At 52.2% G+C, this 17,276-nt stretch overlaps 1 protein-coding gene across 1 annotated transcript in view; it reads right to left on the bottom strand.

Annotated features, from left to right (window-relative positions):
• Nucleotides 1-3,539: 3,539 nt before the first annotated feature.
• CACNA1S (calcium voltage-gated channel subunit alpha1 S) overlaps nucleotides 3,540-17,276 on the bottom strand; it is a 90,036-nt gene continuing 76,299 nt past the window's right edge. The window contains exons 30-44 of the mRNA XM_064273414.1: nucleotides 16,574-16,702; nucleotides 16,285-16,350; nucleotides 15,618-15,709; nucleotides 14,791-14,950; nucleotides 13,480-13,607; nucleotides 11,548-11,644; nucleotides 11,124-11,226; nucleotides 10,085-10,186; nucleotides 9,649-9,773; nucleotides 7,965-8,093; nucleotides 6,928-7,178; nucleotides 5,119-5,204; nucleotides 4,338-4,429; nucleotides 3,938-4,081; nucleotides 3,540-3,792 (exon numbers count right to left, since the gene is read on the bottom strand). Coding sequence (XP_064129484.1) covers nucleotides 3,541-3,792; nucleotides 3,938-4,081; nucleotides 4,338-4,429; nucleotides 5,119-5,204; nucleotides 6,928-7,178; nucleotides 7,965-8,093; nucleotides 9,649-9,773; nucleotides 10,085-10,186; nucleotides 11,124-11,226; nucleotides 11,548-11,644; nucleotides 13,480-13,607; nucleotides 14,791-14,950; nucleotides 15,618-15,709; nucleotides 16,285-16,350; nucleotides 16,574-16,702 — 1,956 coding nt within the window. The 3' untranslated portion in view covers nucleotide 3,540. The remainder of the gene's footprint in view (nucleotides 3,793-3,937; nucleotides 4,082-4,337; nucleotides 4,430-5,118; nucleotides 5,205-6,927; nucleotides 7,179-7,964; nucleotides 8,094-9,648; nucleotides 9,774-10,084; nucleotides 10,187-11,123; nucleotides 11,227-11,547; nucleotides 11,645-13,479; nucleotides 13,608-14,790; nucleotides 14,951-15,617; nucleotides 15,710-16,284; nucleotides 16,351-16,573; nucleotides 16,703-17,276) is intronic.

Below are 17,276 nucleotides of genomic sequence, written 5' to 3'. Positions count from 1 at the left end.
ATAAGAATGAACAGGCAGTCAATACAGTTATGACACCTGGGGCTGTAACCTGGGAAACACAGCCTGCTGTATTTCTGGGCCAGACAACAAACGGTTTGGAGAAAGCTTTCTGTAGGAAGTAATATCAAAGCTGGGATGTGAAGGATGACTAGATGGCGGGTAAGCAGAGGTTCAGGAAGAAGGGAGAGCAGCTCCTTCAGGCTGGGGTGAGGGGAGGAGGCGGGTGGGGGAAGCAGGGCAGGAGATGCATGTCGGGGCCAGATCTAGAAGAGGTTCATAAGCCGAGGCAAGGAGTTTGCACAGCATTCTGAGGGCAATGGGGGTACCTTGGTGGGTTTTAAGCAAGAGGATAAGCTGATCAGTTTTTCCTTCTAGAAAGATAAGAGACCAGTTGGGAAGAAGAAGAGAGAGGATCTGGAAGACCAGTTCAGAGGCCTTGCGAGAGATGAGGCCTGAGATGATGATTGAATGGACCAGGAAAGTGACTGTGGAAATGAAAAGAAATAGTTAGGAGGGTGACTCTCTGGGGCTTTGTGAGGGTATGGTGGGAGGGAGAGGTAGGAGTCCAGGAGGATACGCAGACTTCTGGTTTGAACAAAGAGTCAGCTTCCTTGACATCAGCAACACCAGAGGAGTAGCTGGGTTGAGGGAAAAGATAATGTGGTCAGATTTGTAGAAGGCAAGCTGTAGGCACAAGTGGGAGACGTATGTGGGGTCGTCTAGGAGGAATAGGACTCAGAGATCTGGAGTTTAGGAGAGGTTTGGACTAGAAGTAAGGATTTGGGAACGATCAATACATAGATGTAATTAAAGTATGACAGTGAGTGAGATCACCCAGGGAGAGTTGCCGTGTGAGAAGAAAGGGTCAAGGAGACAGAACCTTGAGGAGCACCTCACCTGAAACGTAGGTGGGCCAAGGGAGAACACACAAGGAGGCTTCAAGTTGGAGCACATGAGAGGTAACAGGAAATTCAGGAGATCCAAGGGGTGCAGGTATTACAGGAAAAAGGGTTGAATAAATTGTAACTAATGCTTCCTACAAGTCACATAAGATAAGGACTTCAAGGATTCTGTGGGATTCACAACAAAGTTGTTAGAGATACGGGAGATCATGGTTTCAGAGAAAGGGTGGGGCCAAAGGCAGACTGCATGGGAAAGCAGAAATAGAAAGGTAGACAAGGAGACCACCCAAGGAAGAAGGTTGGTTTCCTGAATGCAAAGAGATGTAGATAGATAGAGAAACAGATGATAGATAGATAGAGACAGGTGATAAATACATAGATACATGGGTTATAGACAGACAGATGATAGGACAGCTGCTGCAAGGTCATGGGTGGTTAAGATGGAAGCACCTTGAACATGTTTACACACAGAAGGAGCCAGTAGAGAGGGAAGAAGAAGGGATAATGGCTGGGATAGAATCTGAGGAGGTCACAGGAGGAGAGGCCCAGCTTCCATGAAGTCAAAAGGGAGGGAGGGAGCGTGAGAGTGGAAGCAGGTAAGTTCATCAGCTAAGGGAGGGTCCTTCTGGTAACTTCCCTTTCTCTGTGAAGGAGGAAGCAAAGCTCTTGCTAAGGGGTGGAAGGGGGCAAGGCACGGTGTTGAAAGGAGAGTTGAAATAGCTGCAATGACCTTGGATCCAAGGCAACTTCTGCCCAACTGAGACTGGTGACCGTGGATTTACAGGGCAGAGAGTGAGTCTCCCTGAGCTGGGGGCTGGCAGCCCAGGGCAGGCCAAGGAAGCCTGGCTGTGGATTTGCCAGGAAGCAGCATTGGAGGCCAGAATGGTTACCACAGAAACGGCCCTGGGCAGGCATTTGGCGAACGCTTACTCAATGAATGAACAGTGAGAAGGGGAAAAAGTATCCAGTGAAGGGGACTTGGAGGGCCCAGGGCAGAGTCCTCCCTTTGCTCTCCCTGGCTGTGCGACCACAGGCATATCACTTCATCTCTCTGTGCCGCCCCTTCTTCATCTTTAAAATAGAATATATACCTACCGGGCAAGGTTGTAGTGGGAATTAAATGGATATTGTATGTGAACGTGCTTTGTAAATTAAATGTGTTGAGACTCCTGGCATAAGAGAACTAGGTGGCTGGCACATAGGAGGTGCTTGGTAAATAGTAGCCACTGTGACTAATCATTACTCATGTGGATAAGAGAACCATGAAGACTGTAGATCTTTAATATCCAAGGCCACAAGTGTGCAGTGAGGGCTCTGGGGACCTGAATAGGCCAGTGAGACCAGTCACAGCTAAGTGAAGGTTGGCTGTGGTGTGACCTGGGTATGGGGCTACTGCTTCTAAGGCAGCCAGTCTGCTATGGATTGAACTGTGTCCCCACAAAAAAGATATGTTGAAGTCCTAACCCCTAACCCCTGTACCTGTGAATGTGACCCTATTTTGAATAAGGTCTTTGAAGATGTTATCAGTTAACATGAGGTCATGCTGGAGTAGACCCACTGCCATCGAGTTGAGTTGATTCTGACTCATAGCAACCCCACAGGACACAGTAGAACAGCCCCATCGGGTTTTCAAGGCTGTAATCTTTATGGCTGCAGACTGCCACATCTTTCTCCCACAAAGCACCTGGTGGGTTCAAACCACCGAGCCTTTCTGTTAGCAGTTGAGCCTGTAACAATTCTGCCACCAGGGCTCCTTATACTGGAGTAGGGTGGCTCCTAATTCTGTATGACTGGTGTCCTTATGAAAGATGAGAAGATACACAGAGACAGGGAGACAGAGGAAGGACACCATGTGACACTGCAGCTACATGCCAACGAATACCTGGAGCTACCAGAAGCCAGGAGAGAGGCATGGAACAGACCCTCCCTCAGAGCCTCAGAAGGAATCAACACGGCCAGCACTCTGATGCTGGACTCCCAGGCTCCAGAATTGTGAGGCATGAAATTTCTGATAAGCTACCTGGTTTGTGGTATCATCACGGTAGCCCTAGGAAACCAAACACAGTCTTTCCTGGGGCTCCTCAGCCTCAGCCAGTGGAACCAGCCATGTTCTTACAGGAGGATCCACACTCTCTACAACGGCCCCTCTCTGCCCCAGCACAGAATAAGAATCAGAGGGCCCCTCTGTCCTTCTCCTAGGTCCCGGCTCCCAAGCCCATGGGCAGGGCTCCGGGGGAAGGGAACTGGGGAGGTGGCGGTGGCGGGGGGCGGGGGGGGGGATGAAGTGGGCCCAAGAAAGGAGACATGCGGATGCCAGGTGCCAGTGTCAGGCCTGGAGACTTTAATATCCCGCTGTTAAGAGTGGTTTGATGCCAGACAGACAATGGCACTGACCAGGCCTCTTTGAACAACCAAGGAAGCTCCATCCAATCATGACTCTTGCAGGTAAGGGGAAAGACCCATCAATCTACTTCCTCCTGACTTTATGGAGGTGGTTCCTGACCGCCCCTACTCAGCCCATCCATCTAGCTGCTGAGAGGAAGGGAGGCTGACATGGAGGGGTAACCCTTCTCCATTCCAGCCCCAGCTCTCCCACTGGTCATTCAGTTCCAAGCCCGTGTGGATGCTGTGCCAGCCTTCACAGCCTGGGAGGAATAAGGCTCTCCTGGGAGCCCTGATGCAGGTTGAGGCTGCCCAGGGAGGGGCTGTGGCTCAGGCATCGCAGGGCACTGGCCATGCCCTCTGGGGACTCTCGTCCTTTCAGTAGTTCTGCTGCTGCCACCTCTACTTCCTCTGGTTCCATCTGGCAGGCATCTGCCAGGGCCTGGCCTGTTCCCACGACAAAGCCAGCATCAGCCGCCAAGGTGTTCAGGCCCCCTCGAACCAGAGCCTGTAGGGAGGAGGGAAGGCTAAGTGTGGTCTTCTGGGGAGCCACCTCTGGGGCCTGCCTCACTGCCCCTGCCCTCTCTCAGTTCCAGGCTATCACAGGGTCACCCCTCAAAACCACCCACTGCTCTGTCCCAGCCCCACCTAACCTCTTGGATCAGCAGGGCAGTAGCTGGAGCTGGGCACCCAGAAATACTCTTCTCGGTCCTACCCCTGTCGGGTGTTTCCTCCTGCAGGGACCCTGGGGTGGAGCTCTCCCTCTCCTCAGGGATGGGACACTCTGTCCCAGGGCGCTGTTCAAATGTACAAAAGCAAAGACACCATCAGGGACACTGGAGGTCACTAGGATCCAGCAGAACCCCCCACCCCACCCCCACCATCAGAAAGAGCCTCAGCCAAGACCCATACAGAAACGGGACGGCCCAGGAATCCAGTCCCTTCTGTTATTGATGGGCATATTGGTGCCATCCTTTCCCTGCCCTAGCCCTGCTCCCAGTATCAGGCCAAGGCTCCGAATGGTGTTTCCTCCTGGGTCTCTTCCCGTCTTACCTGGCAGGGGACAGGACGTGCCTGGCCTCTAGGCATTACCCTCTGGGTCAGCTTTTCCTTCAGCTTCTCCACACAGGATTTGCTTTGAGGCCCTGTCGGGGAGGTGGTGAAAGGCTAAGAATTGCTGCTGACTCTTGCCAGGAGCCCAGCTTGGCCAGCCAGCCAGATTTGTCAGCCTACTGAGCTCTTTAGGGTGTGGGAGGCAGGAACATCACCCCCACCCAGCACCCCCATTCCAGTTGCCCCCTTATGGGTTTGGGAGGGGAGATCAGGGCCAGAGTCTAGTGAAGCTGTTTTCCAGTGTGTCCATGTATGTGTGCACACGAGAGCACGTGCATGCGTGTGTGTGTTGGGAAGCAGGGGAAGTACCCATACTCCAGCACCCTCAGGCTCCTACACAGCGGCCTGGAACCTACTAGGAGACTGCCAGAGTATCTGATGAAGGGACCCAGGGCTGAGGTGTAAGGCGTTCAGGGGGTGCCCTTCCAGGACCCTTCTGGAGCCAGGATGCCTGCCCCAGAGGGAGAGACTCCTGTGTTGGGGTCTGAGGTGGGGTGAGTTTCCAGGCAGGCCTGTGGAGGGCTCTTTTGCACAGGTTTTTCTCTCCCACTTCACTTAGCCACCTAGATGGCACACTTCACCTCTGCCTGGGTGACCGGCTGGCACTGACAGCCTCCCATTCTGGGTGTCCAGGTAGTTCTCAGGCAGTAAGGAACAAGCAGGGCTTCTCAGGCCTCATTGGAAGAAGGCTCAGCTTCTCAGGTGCACAGAAGGGACTGACCTGGGGCCCGGTGGGGTTGTCCGAGGGCTCCTTCTCTGGCTGCAAGCACCTCTCTCTCTCCAGGGAACTCCCTTTCATAGTGAACGCTGAAATAGAAGCAAGCCCGGTGAACCAAAGCAGGCTGCTGGTTCTCCTGCCATCCCTACCCCTCTGCAGCCCCAAACCTCCTTTTCCCCCGGGTTCTGGACCATCGTAGTAAAGAGCAGAGTGGCTGCTCCTACCACTGGCCAGGCCACACTTTACACCCCAGCCAGCCTTGATGCTCTGAGGGGAATATGCCAAATATTCTCGCCTCTACTCCTCTGTTCAAGTGGTCCCTTCTGTCTGCGATGCCTTTCCCACTGCTTTGTTCACATTTGTTCATCTTTCAAGGCCCAGCTCCAACCTCACATCCTTCAGGACACTGGTTCTCAATCTCTGCTGCTCCTTAACTGGGGAGCTTAAAAGACTAATGGTGGCTGGGTCCCACTCCCAAAGTTTGTGGTGAGGCCGGCTACCAGGATTTTTGAAAGCCCTCTAAATGTGCAGCCAAGGATGAGAACTGTTGATTAATTTATTCTAGATTTCCCCAGCCCAAGGTGATCAACGAGCCCTCTGCACTCTCAGGACACTCTCTGACCAGAGGCCACATCCCCCAAGAAGACTACAACCTCCTTTGGGGCAAGGCCCAGATCTGATGTGTCTATATCTCCACAGCACTTAGCACCATGGTGACCCAAGGCTGCACGCTCTCTTCAAGGCTTGCTGGCTGGATTCAAGGGATCTCTTGACTGGAAAGAGGGTACAGGCAGCCCTGGCCATGGGAAGTAGCTGCTTACCTGACTTCTGCCCTGTCTGCCCATTCCTGAGGGCCTGGGACTCAGTGCTTCCAGGACAGAGACCTACAATCTCCTGGCCCCCAGGACTAGAGCAGAAACTGCTTAGAACCAGCCCATAGACTATGATTGCTGAGAATTTCTCTTCTTCCTCCTGCTGTCTTTATGACACATGTGTAATCACAGATTACATTTAGAGGTAGTCTACAGCCCCAGAGTCGGTGAGCGTGGAGCAACCTAGAGCAGTGGAATCTCCCTGGAACCCAAACTCAGCAACAACTGAACCTTACTGTCCACAGTTTTCTGTAGTATGGGCTGCTGATGAAGTCCTCCTCCTCCTATGCAGCCTGTTCAATACGTCTCAGATCCTGGACCTGCTGTCCAACCCACTGCCCTGGAGTCAATTCTGACTTACAGAGACCCTATAGGTCAGAGTAGAACTGCCCCTATAGGCTGTATATGTAAATCGGAAACCCTGGTGGCGTAGTGGTTAAGTGCTACGGCTGCTAACCAGAAGGTTGGCAGTTCGAATCCGCCAGGCACTCCTTGGAAACTCTATGGGGCAGTTCTACCCTGTCCTATAGGGTCGCTATTGACTCGAGGGTACTGGGTTTTTTATATGTAAATCTTCACAGAAGCAGACTGCTACATCTGTCTCCTGCGGAACGCCTGGTGAGTTCGAATCACCAACCTTGTGGTTAGCAGCTGAGCGCTTTAACCACTGCGCCACCAGGGTTCCTGGACCTGCTGTAGTTAAAGAACCAACCAACATTGGGGCCAATGCTGACATGAGGCTGCCCCCTTCTGGTCAAAGCAGTCTCTGCAGCCCAGGCCTGCCTCTTGGCATTAAGGTGGAGGATGGATGGATTCCAAAGGGAAAAAGGGCAAGTGTAGGACACTCTACAAATTTCAAAGAATATCTCCTTCCAAGCCAACTTTGGAGTTGCTAACCTTATCCTTCCAGTCCTATCCCGGTATCCCTAGACCCTGTTACCTGGAAAACACGTGGCTGTTGCTATGGTTGCTGTTGCCGCACGCAGTGTTGGCGTTGGCATTGTTGGTATTGGCACGAGCAAGAGAGTTGGTACTTGGATGTTGAGGGAAGTCCTCCAAGAAGACAGGTGATTCCAGTTCTTCCATCTCTATCTCAGCAAACTGGAGGGGTCTCTGGTTGGCCATGACAGGGGGCAGGGAGTTGGTCCTTTCCAGGAAGTTGTCTACCTGGCCAAACAGGCCTCCTGTCCTCTAGAGTTAAGGAGGAGGGTGGAAGGATTGAGATCAGGGACTGGAGGATGAGGGTTGGGATGACGTTGCTGGGAACTATGGATGATAAAAACAAAAAAAATTTTTTTTTTTTTTTGATACTGGGAGACAAATCCTTTAAAATCAGAGGAGAATGGACTGAGTGGTGAGTCCAGAAGGAGAAGACAGTCCCCACTATTACGGAGTTCTCAATTTGATGGGGTAGATACGACATTCCTGAGGAACCATATAGGAGACACAGACATACAGACGGGGAAATATGGTGTAGAGGAGAGAGCACTAAACGAGGAGCCTGGAAAACTGGGTTCTAGTTCCACCTCTGAAACTAACTTGCTAAGCGATAGTGGACATCTCCCATCAACTCTTTGGCCACTGTTTCTTCATGAATAACCTGAGAGTTTCAACTAGGTGGATACCGCGGTCCTACTAATTCTATAGTGTTCTGGGATGAGGCTGAGGTAAAAGGAAGCAGATGGAATATTTTGATAATGAAGGGTTTCCAGTAGATGGAATGTTGATCAGGGAATGGGAAAGGGAAGGACAGAGTTTGGCAAAAGAAGAGGCAAAGAGTATCTATTATATTTGATACCTTAAGTAGGTTGGGTCATCAGTTCTGAGTCCCAAGAGATGTGGGTGGTGAGGTGGAGAGGGGTGTCTTCAGCTCCCATGTCCCCATCCTGTATGACTGGACTCCTGGCCCTCCCTCTCTGCTGGATTTTGCTGCTCGCTGTCCCTACATCACTAGGGGTGGTCATGTCCCTCACTCACTCGGAATATCCCCTCCTCCATCGCAGCCTCCACCATGGCTCTCTCCAACTCCTCCTCAGCTGTCAGGTCTCCTGAGATGGTGCGGTGGATCTCAGGGGCTGCCTCTTCCTCAATGGTGCGAAGTCCAGCCTGGGGATGGAGAAGACACCCAGTTACCCCTCCAGTCCAGGAGAGGGGCCCAGAACCACTTCGCACTGCCCCACTCTCATTTCTAATCCCTGCAACCAGGGACTCCCTGAAGCCCCAGCTCTGGCTCTCACTCTCCCTCCTGGCTCATTCAAGGTCCCAGGGCTCCAAGAGGCCACCAGGTCTTGCTCTAGCCTCTGGGCTAGTCCACACCATCATGGTTTCCAGGAACTCTTCTCTAGACTCCACGAGTGAGATTTCATACCTTCCCCAGGCCACCTGATTGAGAAATCTTGTTACTCAGTTCAGTGTTCTAGTCAAGCGACCTCTTTTGATTGCACATACTATTAATAAAATTTTTCTTTAATCTGACAATGGGCAATGGGACAAATCAAAATTGGTGCAAAACTGATAGTTTGCAATAAGAAGAACACAGCACCACTTCTGTAGCTTTCCTGTCCAAGATGCATATCCTATGTACAGCATGAGGAAATATCAGACTATGTCAAGATGAGAGATACCCTGGCCTATAATCTTCCAAAGTGTCAAGATCATGAAAGTCAAGGAAAGATCCAGGAACTGTTCCCGATGGAAGAGACTAAAGAGACACGACAACTAAATGTAATGTGTGATTCATCAATGGGTCCTTTTTCTATAAATGAGATTCTTGGAGCCACTGATGAAACTTGATGGGGTCTGAGGATTAGGTGGTAGTCATTTATCATTGTTAATTTCCTGATATTGATGATTCTATTATGGTTGTAGAATGCCCTTGTTTGCAGGAACATACATTGAAGTGTTCTGGGTTGATGGAACATCATATTGGGAACTATTCTCAAATAGTTCTGAAAAAAAGGTTTGGTACTATACTTGCACTTTTATTTTTTTTAAGCATAAGATTGTTTCAAAATAAAAATTTGCAGTTGAAAAAAGATGTTTGAGCACGCGACCTAAATGCATGTATATTTTATGAACTTATCAACTATGTGCATTGTAATTAGCACAAAAATAGAGAGTAAAAAACCAAATGAGATAAAGCATCAAGTTCTGAAGTTTTCCTTTCACACTGAATGAATCATCTTAAGCGCCCCCTCAGAGAGCTCCCTTTAGAGACCACTGTTCTTACCTAGGAAACCCTGGTGGTATAGTGGTTAAGGGCTACAGCTGCTAACCAAAATGTCAGCAATTCGAATCCACCAGGTGCTCCTTGGAAACCATATGGGGCAGTTCTACTCTGTCCTGTAGGGTCACTATCAGTCAGAATTGACTTATCGATGGCAAGGGGTTTGGGTTTGGTTTTTGGTTCTTATCTAACTCAAGTCTCTCCTTTTAACAAACCCCATTTCTTTGGTCTTATCATCCGGAAATGAAGAACTCCTGGTTATTTCCCTTGAGGTTGAAAGGTCTTTGTGTACCATCCAGAACTGTCATCTCATTTCCTCACTCCTTCCTGGGTTCCTCTTCCCTCTGTGCTTCCATCATTGACCCCTCAAGGACATGGAGACGGAACTGGAGTCTGGAGACCTTGGAAGTCCCTTGGGGCTCAGGTTGGGCTTACCTGTATCTGTACAGTGTCCTTCTTTGGTCGATACCCATAATACTCCTCCTGGCGCTTCATGAACTTCCGGAAGTGCTCTTGGATAAGGAACGTGGCATAGAACTTTCCCACAGTCACCTCATCATCTGCAGAGGAGCCAACAAGGAATGTCCTGAAGGCCAGTAGGAATCTGACACTGGGTCCAGTGTGGGAGCCAGGGTGCAGACAGGACTGGGCACTCTAGGCCACCACTTGTCTTGCTGATTTGATCAATGGGTAGTTTCCCCATGATGCTGGTAGCTTCCCTGATTGATGCCCATGGGGTCTAACCAGGTAATTTACATAATAAATTTGGGCAATTCTCAGAGCCTGTGCCATTCTTAGATTCCCATAGAGCTTCTTGGAGCCCCCTTTCCACAGCTGCCTCTAGACTCTGGTCTCCCAAAGCAGCACCCACCTCCTATTGGAGGAATGACTTGGTCCAGGAGCTTCATGCTGGTTCTCTTCCAGATCTTCTTGATGATGGCCCTCAGCTCCTCATTGGCCTGCTCAAAGTTACCTACGAGCAAGAGAAAGGTAGGAGTGACCCCAAAGGCATCTAAGCCAAGCCAATTCCACTTCATAAGGCCAGTACTCTCTGAATCTCTCAGAGAGCCATTCATGCACACAATAAACACTGGTCAGGGGGTTCTTTTGTGGCAGGCACTGAGCTAGGCACTGGCACTGGGGGTAGGGAGAGGCAGCTCAACCCTTGAGTCATGTCCTTACTCCCAACAGGCCTTGGCTGCCAGTGCCTGGAGTGTCTGTCCTTGAAGACTGTCATCTCCTGCTCTCCCCACTCCATACCAACCACTCTTCAATTGTCCACTCCCTATGGTCCATCCCCAGTACCCCAGGCAGACTTCCTGCTGCCCTAACTTGGCTCCTCACTGGCTCTTCGCCTCCCTCTCCTTGTCCTCCCAAAGAAACTTTCCCCGTAGCTGTCTCAGGAGCCTGCAGTGGTCCTGATGTGGGGTTGGGCCTGATGCAGATGGAGTAAGCAAGGGCTCCAGGACAACACCCAGACACCACTTGAGTCCTTCTCCTTGCTCCTGCCAGGTCTGTCTTCCCAGCAGGTAGAGAACTACAGGTTTCCTGAAGGCAAGGATGGACTTCCATCAGCCCACCTGAGTGTATTCTCTGCTCCTGCCCAGAGTCTAATCTCAGAAACCCCGTTCCCCCAATCCTGTGCTAACAGTGTCACTTCTCAGGCCTCCTTCAGACACAGCTGATGAGTGTGGGAACAGATTTCTAGTGGCCTTTGCCCTCCAGAGGACTCTCAAGCTCCCTCTGAGCCCTGAGTAGCAGAGGATTTTGTAGCCATAGTCTGGCTCCTCCCTTTGCTCCTCCCATGGCTCTTGATTTCAACCTTTAGGTCTCTGAGAATCTGGCAGAATATGCTCCAGAAAAACTCATGCTCTGAGAGAAGGGAGGGTTGCACGCTAGAAGGCTTTCACCTTCCGTCTTGATCTTGAGTGCTGTGCGGACAAGGGCGAAAAGCGTGGCGTTGAAGGTGACCGTTCCGTCGCTGTTCAGGGGCATGTTCATGCCCACCAGCCGCTGTGTGGGGAATGGAAGTGGCTCAGTGCTGAGCTGGGACCAGGCCAGGCTTGGGAGGTTATCCTCATCCCAACTATGAGCTGGGAGGATAGGAACATGAGGACTGGGGGTGAAGGCTAAACAGGACCCCCTTTGTGAGAGGATGGAAAGATGGGCTTGGGGACATTACTAAGACTAGGTCCACAAGGAAGAACTTGGGGAGCCAGGAAATCACCTCTCTAAAATGGCCCAGCCCATCAGGCCCTTCACTAGCTCCCCTACCCTATGGCACCTGTGCCTCTTCCTCTCCCAGGGCCACCCCTCCCTGGCAGCTCTGGTTACCTTACATGCCACCCGGTGGGGGCAGAACTTCCCAAAGCCCAGAGGGGGCTGGATCCGTCTCAGCAGGGTCACCACGTCCAGGTGTTTGATGCGCCCCCTGCAGGGGACACACAGACTTACACCCAGCAGCCCCACCCAGGACCTCTGTCCCTGCCCAGAGAAGAGACAAGGTGAAGAGAGCCAGAAGACAGAGAAGTGCTTCCTTATTTTCAAAACATGCTCAGGAAGTGGAAGCCAAGCTCCCTTTTGAAGAAGAGACAGTGTTTGGATTCACTGTTGCCTGCCACCAGAAATGAGCGCTCTTCCTTTGGGCAGACAGAGGCCAGCATTCCCTTGGATAGGCGATGTCCAGGCTGGGTGCTGGGCCTCATTTTCTCAATGGTGGTCCCATCTTGGGTTTTGGTTAAGTTTATCAGGGGCTCTTGGTCTATATTAATAGAAGTAGAAGGTATGGATCAAGGGAGGTGAAAGCCTACTTCCAGAGACTGGTCCAGAGCTGGAAACCACATTTCACTGGGACCATGACCCCCAGAGTAGGTACAAAGCAGGGCAACCAAGAAGGTCAGCTGAAGAGAGGACCAAGGTGAGAGCAGTTGGTGTGTGTTGCCTTTAGAAAAGCCAATTTGGAAGGTCTTGTTCGCTTCCTCTTTTCTCCTCTGGCTGCATGTGATAAAGAGATTAAGTGTTTCTTGCCTCTCTCCAGAGGGCAGAGTTAGGACTTGTGGGTGGCTACTAGATGCAGGTAGGTTTTGACTTGCCTGAAGTAGGCACTTTAAAGCATAGTGGTTATGGGCAACTTGTTCAATACCAGATGAACTGATACTGAATCTGGGCTCCATCTCTTACTAGCTATGTAACCCAGGGCAAGCTACTTAACCTCTCTGACTCCTCATCTGTGAGACTAAGGTGATAAGGAGACCTATGTTGTTGGCCCTTGTAAGGAATAAGAGAAATAATGCGTGTAGTATTTAGTACAATGCCTGACACATAGGACATATTCATTGATATGAGCTTACTGAATCCTTGGGTGGTGCAAAGAGTGAAGCGTTTGACGTCTAGCCAAAAGGTTGGAGGTTCAGAATCCCCCTAGAGGCACCTTGGAAGACAGGCCTGGCATCTGCTTCCAAGAAGCCACAGTCTTGAAAACTCTATGGAGCAGTTCTGCTCTCCACACATGGGGTTGCCATGAGCTGGAATTGACTTGATGACAACTAACAACAACAGGAGCTTATTACCTTTTTGGAAAGGATTTAAGAGCGCTGCTTCCCAAGCTTTACCCTGCATATGAACGCCTTGAGGATCTTGCCAATAACAGTGCAGATTCTGACTCCATCTATCTGGGGTTGGGCCTGGGACTTTGCATTTTTAACAAGCTCCCATGCTGCTGGCCAGCTGACCACATTTAGAATAGCTAGGGCCTAGAATGCCTTGAAGGAGCCCTGGTGGCACAGTGGTTAAGCACTCAGCTGCTAACTGAAAGGTCAGTGGTTCGAACCCATCAGCTGCTCTGCAAGAGAAAGATGTGGCAGTCTGCTTCCATAAAGATTATGGCCTGGAAATCCTATGGGGCAGTTCTACCCAGTCCTATAGGGCCACTAGGAGTTGGAATCGACTCAACGGAAATGGAAGAGTGCTTTGTGAAGCATTTGAGTTCCCTGCTCCTAGAAGGCTCCAGGTAGAAGCTAGGCGGTCATTTCTCAATAAAGCCAGAAACTGAAGGGGTTTCTGCCCTGGGAGGCCTGGGGGACTCTTCCAACCCTGACAGACTGATTCCCTGGCCTGGGATCTTGGATAAATGAAGGGACAAGAAGAAGCCCACTGATACCTATTGAACTGGAGGGTGACTTCCCATGGAGCACCTAGGATGGGGTCTAGGACAGAGGGGTAAACAGTGTAGGGGGGCCCAGTACTGAGCCTAAAAACTGGACTCACTTTGCCTCCGGGTCGTACTCTGCCCAGATTGCCTTGAATTCATCCAGGTGGTGAGGGCCCAGGATGGACCAGTCCCGTGTGAGGTAGTCAAAGTTATCCATGATGACAGCCACAAAGAGGTTGATGATCTGCAAGCGGAGAACCGACAGGGAAAGACAAGTCATACGGGGCTGGGGTAGGGGAGGTGGGAGGGTGCGCTGAGCGTGGGCCCACAGCTGCTCCCTGCCTGTGCCCTTTATACCAGCCTTCCTGAGCGACCTGCAGCTCCACACACAAGGAGCACTGGGCCATGCCTCTGTGCTCTTGTACAGGCAGTGTTCTCCACCAGGAGAGCCTGGGCTCATCCTCTAAAACCCGGCTCAAGCATCTCTTTGGAAGCTACTCCAATGTCTGCCCCTCTCTGGAAAGAGGTGCTCTCCCTCCTTTGTGCCAGCATGGCTGAAGCACGCCCCTATTACTCCTTTCATCTTTTCTATATATCCTGAGTGTGCCTTTGAATTGCAAGGTTTGCTTTATGCGAGGGTTGCTTATTGCAAGATTTGCTTATTGCAAGTTGGCTTATGCATAGAAACATGTCTTATTTATGTTTCTATTCCCTGCACTGAGCCCAGGGCCTGGCACACACCAGATATTCAAACAACTGTCCTGAGTGAATGTGGGAAAGAAAAAAAGATGAAGGAGCAAGGGCTCAGTGGTGCTGCCTTCCCCATGAACAGATAGCAGCCTGGAGCCTCCAAACAGGCTGGTGCTCTGTTTCTAACTCTGACGATGGCTTCCTTTGGGACCCTGTGTCCAGGGTCTCAGCCTCCTCAGAATGGGGCAGCTTTCCTCTTCAGAGTAGTTAGGGCCTATGGCTTTATGGGAAGCCCTTCCCTATTTAGGACAGAGCCTCACCAACTTCCCTTTTGGTTATGAATTGCTAACAACAAAAAAAGTAAAACCTTTTGACAACCTTTCTAGGGAGGGAGTAAGAAGCCCTGGTGCTGCAACAGTTAAGCACTCAGCTGCTAACCAAAAGGTTGGTGGTTCAAACCCACCAGCTGCTCAGCAGGAGAAGAGACCTGGCGATCTGTTTCCGTAAAGACTACAGCCTAGGAAACCCTATGGGGCACTTCTACTCTGTCCTATAGGGGTGCTATGAGTCAGAATCGACTCTACGGCATGTGACAATGACTACGGCATGAAAAAGCAGTCACAAAAACAAAGGACAGTCTAACCAGAGCCTCTTGTGCCCCTGGGATGGGTCCCTGGAGAGACAGCCCAGGAGGGAGAAGGAGGCCTCCACCTTCCTCAGCCCCCAGGACAGCTCACCAGGAAGGCGCAGAGCATGTAGAAGCTGATGAAGTAGTAATAGGCGAAGTTGGTGCCACACGTGTACTCCTCACCGGGGGCGTAGTCTGACTCGGGGTCGCACAACTTCCCGTAGCTGCAGGCCAGCAGGATCTCCTGCCAGGCCTCTCCTGTTGCACACCTGGAGGAGACAAGCTCCTGTTGGCCCAGCCAGCTGGGGGCAGGGCGTGGCCTGAGGACGGGACGGGAGCTGCCATCTTAGAAGTAGGAAGGTCAGATCCCCAGGCTCACTGTGTAGCTCAGTGTGAGGTGGGTCTCAGTTTCCCCTCTTCATGGCAGTCCCATTCGCTACCCTCATGGGGTACTTACTACAAACAGGAGCTAAACTAAAGAAAAGGGTTCCTTGGATGGAGGGACAAAATCAACCCATGATTAGTTCCCAGTGGGGAGGCAGCAAGAGAGACTACAGGGCTGACCGCTGACCAAGGTAAGGCAGGGCCAGGGGCCATCGAGGCTCACTGCTTCCTTGGGAGGACACCTGACCTCTGTCTCTTGCTTCAACGGGATGAGACTGGGGTGACCTGCAGCTCTCCACTCAGGACCTGTGACAGACTTTGCAGGCCCTGTACAAACTGCAAATGCAGGGCCCTTTGTTCAAAATGCATGAAGAACAAGATGGCGCCGGCAGAGAACTAAACCAAGTGCAGGGCGCTCCTGAGCCCAGGGCCCCACGCGACTGCAAGGTCACCTGCCCACGAAGCCAGTCCTGCCTCCTGAGGCTAGGCGGTGGAGGCAAGGGGATGGCCCAACCCGTCAACTGGGGTTGGAGGGAGATGTGGAACTCCTGCCTGAAGAGAAGCAATACAGCTTGTGGGAAGGTCTGGAAGTTGTTGTTCCGGTTTATTTGCGTCCCGTCGACCATGGCGATCTTCCCGAACATCTGTAAGTCACACAGAGCTCTGACGTTGGAACCTGGATAGAAGTCTCCCCTTAGCTCATCTCCCACCTGACCTGCCCTTGGCCTTCACTCCTGCCTCCCCCAAGCCCTCTTCTTTTCACAACACATGAGACCCAAAGCCAAATAAATTGGATTACTTCCGAGGCTGGATGAAGTTCTTCCCACCAAGTCAAAGAAAAGTAGGAGGAGCGGACTAGTTTTGGTGGCAGCCAGCAGACCTAGGGCCTCCTTTGTGTGTGGGGAGGGCCCTCAGAGAGGTGGGCCAGCACCACCTGGGCCTCCAGCCAGGGCCTCCGAGACATGATCTGGCCCCTGCTGTCCATCTGCACACCAAAGTTTCCCCTGGATTGCTTCCAGCCTTCTAAGGCTAGAGCCATGTGGGGACCAGGCACCATGGCCTCCTCTCTCAGTCTTGCAGCTAAACCTCTGGGCTGCCAGGATGAACACGGCAGGGAGGGTGCAGGCTCCATCTGCTGATTGGGCCTCTCTAGGGTGCACTGATGGCCCCTCTACCTTGGCCAAGCCCCATCCTTTAGCTGGGTCCACCTGCCACTCACCTGCATGCCGATGACAGCGTAGATGAAGAAGAGCATAACAATGAGCAGGGCCACGTAAGGCAGGGCCTGGGGACGAGGTGGGGAGAGTCAGTGCACAGTACTCCACCGCCTGTTCCGCAGCAGTCCCACCTTTAGCCCCTGGGGCCCTGCTCCGCTTACCCTATGCACCCCGAGGCCCCACCCAGGCTGAGGCTGGTGTCTCCAGGGGCCTCTCAAGGTAAGTGCAGTGGCCAGGTCCCTGTGCAGACCCTGCCCTGGCCCCTGGGTCAGGTGGGTTGGGCATGCACACCTGGAAGGACTTGATGAAGGTCCACAGCAGGGTGCGCACCCCCTCTGCCCGGCTCAGCAGCTTGATCAGCCTCAAGACCCGAAACAGGCGGAAGAAGGCGCTGGAGATGCGGGCACTCTCGTCTGGGTCCTGCGGGGCAGCAGCCCCAGAGGTCAGTCTGGGGGCGGCACTTCAGAGGGGCAAGGGGCAGGGCAGGGCGGGAGGTGCAATGGCAGACATTGCGTGTGCAGGTGCGCATGTGTGCCTGTGTGTGTGTGCATATGTGTGTGTTTATGTGTTGGGGACATGTCCATGGGGGGAAAAGCTCCAGCGCCACGTCACAGCCTCTGCTGCCCACTAGCTGTGGACCATCCTCGGGCTCAGAACTCTGAGTTGTTCAGCAGGGAGGAGAGGAGGTAGGCTTGGAGCAGAGGTAGGGATTCCACCCTGGGTGAGGCCGCAGCCAGGTGCTCTCCTGCCTCATCTCGCCTCCTCCAGCAGCCACTGAGCCAAGGGCCCTAGTGGCCCTCTTAGGCCCCCTCCCCTGGTGGTCTCCCAGTACAAAGGCTCCCTAAAACTGGGCTGCTCGACTGCCATAAATTCAGCATGGCCACTCCCAGCCCCAGCCCACCTTGAGGCTGGCCTTAGCTGTCCAAGGCTCTGCCTTTATGACAGCCTTAGAAACACAGATAACTCCAGAAGTGGAGGTCCTTCCCTGCCCAGC

The sequence above is a fragment of the Loxodonta africana genome, chromosome 20 (assembly GCF_030014295.1).
Source record: "Loxodonta africana isolate mLoxAfr1 chromosome 20, mLoxAfr1.hap2, whole genome shotgun sequence".
Taxonomy (NCBI): Eukaryota; Metazoa; Chordata; class Mammalia; order Proboscidea; family Elephantidae; genus Loxodonta; species Loxodonta africana.
The sequence above is the reverse complement of the archived record's forward strand: the minus strand, read 5'-3'. Positions and strand labels throughout refer to the sequence as shown.